Below are 10007 nucleotides of genomic sequence, written 5' to 3'. Positions count from 1 at the left end.
TATATATATATATATATATATATGTATATATATATATATCTTAAATATGCTGCTGCTTTGTGTCCATTATGCATGTCCATGTGAGAAACTGCCTTCTGCTTGTTCTGATGATTACAGGAAGACTGAAAGCCAGACATTTTCAAAGACATGCTGTCAGCAAGCAGTTTCGTTTAGGATTTTTCTCTCTCTCTCTGTTGTTCTCTGCTGGTTTACAACTGGAAAAAGAAGGCTTTTACCTGAAGAGTACTGACACAGGTTCACTTCCGCCTCCTGTCCACTGAACAATCATCCTGCCTTGTCAGAGAGATGCAAATCCATCCAGAGTGAGCATTCCAGTTCCAGGCCTCACTTCCTGTGAAATTAGCACAGAGGTAGCCCTACATGCACAACTCCTCCCTCCATCTTCACTTCACTTTGTCCTACAGCGAAACATACATACACACACTGGTTAGAAGTTCTCAGCCATGCAGGTGAAGATTCAGCCCTCTCTAAAGATTGGCACCTTCTTCTTCCTCTTCGTCTTCACCTGTAAGGACACCTTACATTTCTAGTCCCTCAATAATGGCTTAAGTGGATATTGAGATTGGTTTGGATATGAATTTGTCTTGATTTTTCTTTTTCTTTTTTGTGCAAACCCTCTTTGATGACATATGACATGATCAGCAGAGGAAGCCTGTGCAGGTCTGTAAATCACTAATTTCTCAGCCCTGTAAGAAGTTACTCAGTTTCAAAATGTCATAATTATTGTCGTTTATCATTGGAATTGGAATTTTACTTTGTGAAGTAGTTGATTTTTAGTTTGTTAAATTTAATCGTAATAGGGACAGTTTGACCTCACATTTATTAATACCAATAGAAATGCTTATAATTTGGACTAAAGAATATTGTTTTTGAAAACACATTCATGTGTATTGTCACATGCCCTAGTTCTGGAAAGTAGTGGGAAGTGGTAGAGACATGAGAACTTAAGTAAGCCGTGTGATGTGACTTGTCATTCTCTATCGGCATGATGCTCTTAGAATTCAACAGCCAAACATTATAAGCTTGAATCAAAATCTGATAATCTGCCTATCATTATAGCAGGTAGAGCTATATGTACTGTAATAAGTTTTTGCTCCTATTATTAACTTTATTATTAACCTGTTATTAACTTTGACAGCTTATATGGAACTATGATGTTCATTTATTCAGTCCTGCAGTGTGATCTATTCATTAGAAATAAAGATTTTCATCACTAATGAGTTTGAAATTTACGTACGTACTTACTACTTGCTTACTTATGGAATATTAACTTAAAAATAAATGTATTTGTCACACCACAGGACCATTACAATGAACTAGAAAAGTAATAAGTAATTTAAATTTGTAGTTTAATCTATTAGCTGACTCTCCATGTCTATTTGTGAACTACCCAAATATTTTGTAGTCTCTCTGTTAATGTGGACATTGAAACTGCAACTGCATTGAAACTTACATATGTATTACATATTATGGCAAAATTATGAAATTATGTTATAAAAATGTAATTACTTGGTAAGATATATTTTACTAAAAATTCATATGGTTGGTTGGTTTATTGGTTTCTGGTGTGAATGGGTGTGGACAGACGTTTCTAAAATAACTCTCATCCCCAGAGATGGAAACTTCTAAATATGTTTAACTGTTTTCCTTCCTGCTCCAATATTTATGTGTACCATACTGAGACTCCCTGGGCGCCAAAAGGGGGGCAGATAATAAGACTCCCATAAGAATATCAAATGCAATGCTAAACCACATGAGATAGTCCAGCCTTCAGTAATTAATTGAAGTAAATCTGAGTACATTTTACACCACCACAGTTTAGTCTTCTCCTGCAGTGTAAGCTGTAACCAGTAACAGTTTGAGTGGAATTGGTTTCTGTGATGCAGAATCTCATTCCTTGAAACACCCACCACATAATCTAAGTGGTAAAATTGCTTTATTTCTCCACAGATTCTGTCATAAAAAACGTGCAACTCATTATCCATCCGAGACATGAAGTTGAAAGAGGTACAAATGTGTCACTGTTATGTCAGGCAGAAGTCAGCCACAGGCTGGGGTCTCACCCCAACTATCAATACAAATTCTACAGATATAATAAGCTATTAACTACTGACCAGACCAGTTCTATGGACCAACTCTACTCTATACCAGATGCCAGAGTGGCCCACTCTGGGAAATACAGATGTGATCTTGTCATTGAGAAGCAAAAGAAGGAGAGCAGTTTCAAAGACCTGACAGTGAAAGGTAGAGTAACACATCAGTTCAATGTGTAGAAGAATTGCTCTCAGAATTTTAATATCTGCTGATGTTTCTGCAGGTCTTCAGACACCAGTCCTTACAGTGGATACACTGAAACTGAGTGAGGGAGATGATGTTACTGCTGTCTGTACAGTGGAGGGAGAAAAAGGTTCATTGACGTTTTTCTTTAGTAATGGACCTGAGGAACTCTACAGGGAGTCCACAGACAGTCACCGAGTTGAGCAGAAGCTGGCCCTTACTAAAGGAGCTGTGAATATGCTTTGTTACTATTCTATTAATCTGGATAGCACAATAGAACGTTCTAATGACAGTAATGTGATCAGTCTTGACATTCAAGGTAGGTCAATTTATTTTTTTCATACTGTACAATGTATTTGTTCATCCAGGAAGTGTAAACATTTCCACATTTTTTTCCAATTCAGAGGTGGAGATCAAACCCAATATTAAAATCAACCCATCAACATATGTCATTGAAGGAGATCTTGTAACCTTCAGCTGCAGTGTTAATATGACTTCCCAAAGAAATTCAGAACTCAGAATCAATCTCATCTATGGACGTACCGTGCTCAGTTCGAATATGACACAGACAGATTACAGAATGTCTGCTAAGGCTAATGACTCTGGGGAATATGAGTGCTCCTCAAACCTTGGTAATGTTTATAAATCCTCCGCTATGAACGTCACTGTAAAAGGTGAGAGACATTGAATGCTTATCAGTGTTTCCTATGTATTCTTTGTGAAATTTCCCCTTAAAATAAGATTAACAAACTTTTTGATTATGATATTTTTAGTACCCATGTTTTTTTTTTCTAGACACATACAGTGACCATGGGCTGTCGGTATGCAGAAAGGACAAAAATAGCACCATACAAGAGCTATATAAATTGGCCAATGTGACTTTTATGTTATATTACAAGTCTTCATATGCTAAACCTTTTTTTGTGTGTGAATCCTTTGCTGCAGTCACCTTTTTTTCCTTCACACTAAAAGGCAGTGAGCATTAAGCACAGTCTGGTCTTGTCTACCCAAACACTTATAAATATATTATGCTTTGATAACAGTTTGTATATTTTTCTCTTAGAGCTTTTCTCCATGCCAGTCCTGATCATTAACCCAGTTGAGGTTTTTGAGGGAGAACACTTCACCATCAGCTGTCAAATCAACAGCTTTGCCTCAGAGAAGATTCAAAGGGATGATATAAAGTACTCGATATTCGGAGACAAAACACTTGTAATAAAGGATAACAGATACAGTGGCACTGCAGGCAAAGTATCCAATGGGAAATATATGTGTATTGCTGAAGCCAAAGGGATTATCAAAGAGAGTGGGAGGGTGCTGTTTGAACCAAAAGGTAGACCGTACCTTCTCATCCATTATGTCTAGGAAAACTACAATTTTATCAATATAAAAGATTTTTTAAAAATGTTTTAGTTAATTAACCATTGTTTCTCTGAAGTTCTCGTTTCAAAGCCTGAGATCACAGTTGATGGTCCTGTTATCGTGAATAAGTCATTTTGGATTCGATGCTATTCTGAGAATGGAAGTCTGCCAATTATCTACTCACTAAAGAGAAACAGCATTACCCTGAACAAGACTGAGGTATCTTACCTTCATAAGGAGGCTAGTTTCTTAGCCAAGATATCGACTCCTTCGGACATCAGCAGTTACATGTGTGAAGCAGAGAATAATGGCCAAGTCTCAGTCAAGAATAGTGAAAGGCTACACACTACTGTAATAGGTAAGGTCATCATATAGATATCTGAAGTCTAAAAAGCCAATCATTTAAAGAAAGAACTTTATAAATTCCAATTCTGCAGAAATCTACAAAGCTTTTTGTTGAGTTCTACATGTGCATATTCAAATGTACCTGAATGTAGCATTGTGTTATATGTATATTTATATGTAATTTAGTATTCATTTTTTATGTAGACTTGCGTAGAATAAATTTTTTTATGTTAGACTAATTTTATATATGTTTAGAAGAGGTTAATAGTTAGTCCTGGCCCCCTGGTTGAGAACCACTGATTTAATGTTATGTCATTTAGTATAAGCATCTGTTTACGTCTTTAAGTTCATTGTTCTCTTGTCTTTAGTTCCAGTAGGGAAGCCCTTACTGACAGTCCTTCCAGTTCCAGGAAGCATTGAAGAGGGCAGTGATGTTACCCTGATATGTGGCATTCCAAAAGGCTCTCCACCTATCAGTATGAGTTTTTATGGAGGCAGTGGCACAGCAATCTATAACACCACAGTTCAAAGTAATTCATCCCTATATAACCTAAATGCAGTGAAGAGAAATCACAGTGGAAATTACTACTGCGAGGCAAATAACCAGGCAGATGTTTTGATAAAGAGTGACATAATCACAGTCGAAGGTGAGCTTCATCTTTCTTCAACATTATATCCATAGTCAATTTTATGAAATGATATTTAAACTTAATACATAAATTCATACAAAAAAAGTATTTTTCTAAAATTGTATAATTATTGCATATGCAGTTTTTGAGAGATTGCATTGCCTTTGTTCACTCTTGACGATGCTGAAAACCAATTTTAAACATTTTGCAGAAAGTGCAAAGTTAAATCTCACCCATCTTCAATCTCCTCAGGAATTTACATTGATCTTTATTACCTTTATTACCACTGCCTTTTCTCTTACCTGTAAAGTGACACTGCCATTCTGGTGTCTAACCCCCTTTAAGAACATGAAGGTTATTTTCTGAAGCCATGCAACAGTTTTATGTGAGGAACCCACTGACATTTAAACCATTATTCAAATAAAATGTTGCTTGACAACCGTGGTCACCTTTTAGTTTCATGTTCTAGCCTGTTCTATCAAAGAGACTAAATATACAAAATTTTAATCTAAAATCTTTAAGGTAAAAAATGTATTCTGTTGTTTGTCATCTACTCGTATTCTGATATGTCTGTCTCCATATGTGTCCACTCTGTAGTGAGCCTGGCAATGTGGAAAAAGGGTTTGATTGCTATGTTCTGCATGCTGTTAGTGGCCCTGCTGGTCCTTTTCATCGTGATGCGCTACAAGGCCAAGCGAGGTAGAGAGACCTACAGCCCCCCTGCATCACAAGCTGCACACCTTTCTGACCTGTGATCCAAATTCCCCTTTCAACTTTCTCTCTGTCACAGGTAAAAGCGAGATGGCTGCCGAACTATCAGTGTGAGTTGACTGGCTTATGTCTTAGTTGGTCTTGAGTTGAAGGCATTAGAGCAGTGGTTCTCAACCTTTTTTTCCACCGGGCCGCACTATGGTCCAAGTGCAAGTCTCGCGGGCCGCACACATATCATTTACATATTACGTCAGCAATACAAACCAACCAGATTTATAATATTATAGCCTAAATATTATGATATCTAATCGATTACATTCATTGAAATAAATCAATAATTCTACTCCCCATAAATAACACCCAATTTTGTGAACTTCGGCTCGAAAGGAGTAACAGCACAATCATAGGCGGAGTTTCAATTTTATGCGTGGGGGGGCACCAGACGAGCCACGACAGACGAGCCACGAGCACTTTTTTATATGTTCTACATTTCATGTATTTATGTAACACATATTCTACATTAAAAAATTAATTTAGAATGAACAATAACTGCTGTACAAAGAGTAAATCAAGAAAGAAAGAAAAAAACATACCTAATGCAGAAAAGCCGCCTCTTTTTCCGAATTGCGCAGATGACCACTATCTTTCTTTCATCTCTTCTCATAAATTTTCAGTCAAATCGTTTTCTGTGTGCTAGATCAGAGCTAGAACCCTGCATTTCAGCCCGGGCCGACGGCCCCGACTTTTTTACGCCCCTCGGGCCGGGCTTCGGGACAATTTTCACGCCATAGTTCAGACGCGGGCAGTGCCTCGGGCCTGTTTTAGGCTTCTCCTTATTTTTATATTTTAGACATCCATCCATTAGTGATGAAAAAATTGCCGCGCTGGTGGAAACAACACGAGACCGTGCTACCGAGACTGTCTCGAGCGGCTCGACGGTGTTTAGTGTCCAGCAGCAGCAGCATGTATGGTGCGTGCCGTCAGCGCAGCTGAACAGTTCTGCGTTCAAATGCACACAATAGGGGAAACAGTAAGGAGATATTTGAATTATTTACTAATAAACTAGTGTTTTCTGAGTCGGTGTCGCAAGGATGAAGTTGTCGATCCTGACTCGCCATCTCTTCATTAGACGCGCCTTTAGAGAGAAGTGCATCTTTACGGATTATGATTATAATGAAAGAGTTTTTTATTTGTTTTATTTCGTTAAGTAGAAATTTAAAGCTTTCTATAGATATATTTATCATGTCTGTGAGGCATGTATTCGCTGAGTTTTGGTTCATTTTTGTGAAGCGCTCCTGTTCAAGACGAGACGGCAGAAAGCGCATCATGTTTGATTTCTTTATTTTATTAAAGCACAACGTTTTGTTGATATTGTGAGTGCACACAAATAAAAGTAGACCCTTTACAGTTACGAATGATGTATTACTCTTACCTTTATGAGCAAAAAAACGCAAGTGATTGCGCTGTCTTCTCTATGTCCTGCAAAGCGCGCTTCAGTTTCCACTCTATGAAAAACTAAATAATTTTACATAAAAACATTAGGCTATAGCTTATATTTATTTAGTAATTTTTTTAATTAATGTAAAAACTAAAATGAATTGTAAAACTGAAAGTATTTTTTTTTAATTGTGTACAGCATGGTGGGCCGCATTTGAATTCGTTACGGGCCGCGGGTTAAGAACCACTGCATTAGAGAGACAAGATGAGGTGGTTTTGTGTTATTACATAGTCACTAAACTCATCTGACCATGCCTGTACAAGTCATGTGGTCCCAAACAGACAAATCTGTTTTAAAAGGAATATCCATGGAAAACCAGGAAATTTAGGTAGTGGAGAATATTTAATAAGTATGTTTGATTTTTTTCTCTCTCACCATTCCTCAGAAAGCCTGCAAGTGCTAAATCAGATGACTCTTTAACCCTGAGTCTCACCCATGACACCCATTATAGCGACCACACAGGTCTCTTTATATTTTTATTTTTGTTTCTCTGTTTGTCTACAGTCATCATCCACTCCATTCATTCACCATTCCCTAAGGTGTGTTTGTCACATCTACCTGATAAATCAATTCCAATTAGGATCTCAAGTCAGTAATGTTCATGAGTCAAGACGACAGACCAGGAGTATTCAGGCTTTGCCATCCATGTTTACATCACTTAACCTATGATCATGATATTTAGTCACCGGTTCCGACTTAATGTTACTGTACTAAGATGCTTTTTAAACAAGGAAAGGGGGAATCAAACTGTGGATTGGTAACATGATTGGATTTTTGAAGAATGTTTGGTTTAGATGTTGTTCTAAGAATGTGTCAGTTTTTGATGCTGGCAAGTATTCCATCCAATCAGCTGCCCCATCTTCTCTTTAGGCAGAAAAATGTTAAGCTCACCCATATCACAGCAGTTTAGCTTATTCATCTTAACAGCATCTGAATCATCTGTTCACCATGTGCTTTTTCTCTGATTTCACTGCTTTGCTTGCATACAGTATGTGTTTTTGCTTCCATCATGTTTGTTTGTTATTTGCTGATGTTTGTTTCATTTTACTCTAAAAGCATCTGTGTTAATGATTTATTTACTGTAAAACACTAATAATGTGTGTATGTGTCTGGTTGGTACATGAAATGAGATTTGGTAGGCACTTAAAATCTAATAAAATGCTTTATTTGGAATTACCTCATTTGGAATTTATTCCCTGACATGTTAAGATTGTCAGAATTGTCTTTCTACATTCTCTATTTTAACATATTTGAATGAACTAGGTGTCAAATAAACCAGGTATCATTTATTTATTCATGACCTTTAACCTTTGTTAAAGATTTTGTTATTAAGATCCACCTTTGCTTTAAATCACATTTTGAAGGGCAATGTTGACTTTGCATGTTTATTTTATGAACAGTTTCCTGCTTCTGTATTTGTCTGGTAGTGCGGAGTCACCAGAGTCCAAACTAAACGGTTTACTTCAGATGCAATGTCTTTTAAAGCAGGTCACAGTTTGAGGAGATACAGTGATTGTAGCTAAATTGGAAACAATATGCATATACAAAAGCTGTTCTGGTTAGTTTAGGGAGTTGTCACGGACTAATCCTAAAATATGTTCAACCTGCTGACAATTGAAATTATAGATTTGGTGAGGAATCAGGGTAAGTCTCAATCTGGCTGAGTTTTTTTTTTCTTTTACTCAGTTAAAACTAAAGTGCAATGCGTGTGCATGTGTGTGTGTGTGTGTGTGTGTGTGTGTGTGTGTGTGTGTTTAAAACCTCAGATGACTCATCTAATTTTAAAATAATCTGGTAAAGTTGGGGATGTACTTCATCTAATTTGATTTCTCTTGAGATAAGTGGCATGTAAATGACCGTGGCTGATGCACAATTTTTGCTGTGTCTTTCAGCGGTGGTTAATAACAAAGAGTGTGTTTGGAGTGAAAGACCTCGAGGTAAGTCACCACTTAGTAATCATACTGGTTTCCATGCATTCCCCAAGCTAGTATTTACCTGCAACATATAGGCCTACCTGAAATGATTCTAACCAAATTAATTTTGTATCTTTATATTGATGTTTGGGTTTTTCACCAGATGTTGCTGACCAGGACAGCCTAGGGTCCACAAATTAAGGTGACATAGAGTACACAGAGGTGATTCATCCTCAACCAGTAGATCCTACACGAAGTTTAACATTTTAAAACTAAATCCATCTCTTTTCTTTCTCCTCTCAACTCCTCTTGCCTTTTGAAGAGGAACCTTGTGATTCCCCAGCATGCATGAGCTGATTAGAGAAAAAAACACTTCTAGGGTGGGGTCTAACCATCCAAATTATCAAGAGCCCTGGATTTTAATTACAGTGTTTTTTTCTAGAGACATCTTATAAACAGGAAAGGCCAGACTAATTAGGTTCCTGCTAACTCCAATAGCCACTTACTTATATTATCTGACCAGAGAACTCTAAATGTGATCTTAGTTTTCTTCAGTATCCTTATGCCATGTGGGAGGATGTATCATACTCACATGGAGGACTGAATGTGTAAAATTTTGGCAGTGACATAAATTGTGTTTTGCAAAGTTTGCTGCTTAAGCTGTTGTGGTGTTCATTCACATTGTTTCTAGATTATTGTGTAGAGTGATCCAATGCATTTTAAATAATTGCTAAAAGCTTAATTGGCCAAAAAATGTACTTTTCACAAAAAAACTAATTTCACTGTTTTTGATCCTGACACAAAATGACCAGCTAACATTAATTGACCAATCATATCAGCAGCACATGTGAAATGTGAATGAGTTCTAGTCAGGTGAAATCACAACTAGATTGTAAGAGCACACTGATTGCTATAAAAGGAAGGAAGAAGCGCTTTCAATCATTGTGTACTTGTTAGCAGTGGTTTCCTCCAAAGAAACACGTGCAGCCATCATCGATTTGCATCAAAATGGCCTCACATGCAAGGAAATTGCAAAAGAGAATATTTCACCTGCAAGAACCATTTACCGGATCGTCAAGGACTTCAAGGAGAGAGGTTCGACTGCAGTGAAGAAGTCTTCAGGACGTACCAGAGTGTCCAGCAAGCGCCAGGACCGTCTCCTCCTGAGGAGTCAGCTACAGAATCATGTCACCACCAGTGCAGAGCTTGCTCAGGAATGGCAGCAGGTTGGTGTGAGAGTATCTGCATGCA

General features: G+C 37.4%; 1 protein-coding gene across 1 annotated transcript; it reads left to right on the top strand.

Moving 5' to 3' along the window:
• Positions 1 to 464: 464 nt before the first annotated feature.
• Positions 465 to 8994, top strand: pecam1b (platelet and endothelial cell adhesion molecule 1b). Its single transcript, XM_016281220.1, has 13 exons — positions 465 to 528; positions 664 to 681; positions 1972 to 2265; positions 2339 to 2617; positions 2703 to 2972; positions 3362 to 3631; positions 3737 to 4018; positions 4374 to 4652; positions 5232 to 5333; positions 5425 to 5455; positions 7229 to 7305; positions 8736 to 8780; positions 8920 to 8994. Exons 1-13 carry the CDS (start codon positions 465 to 467, stop codon positions 8955 to 8957), a joined length of 2049 nt encoding a protein of 682 aa, XP_016136706.1. The 3' UTR covers positions 8958 to 8994.
• The last annotated feature ends 1013 nt before the right edge of the window (positions 8995 to 10007 follow it).

This window comes from Sinocyclocheilus grahami, unplaced genomic scaffold, assembly GCF_001515645.1.
Source record: "Sinocyclocheilus grahami isolate Dianchi unplaced genomic scaffold, SAMN03320097.WGS_v1.1 scaffold148.1, whole genome shotgun sequence".
In the NCBI taxonomy this organism is placed as follows: Eukaryota; Metazoa; Chordata; class Actinopteri; order Cypriniformes; family Cyprinidae; genus Sinocyclocheilus; species Sinocyclocheilus grahami.
Note: the sequence above shows the minus strand (reverse complement) of the source record. Positions and strands in the feature narration are given on the sequence as shown.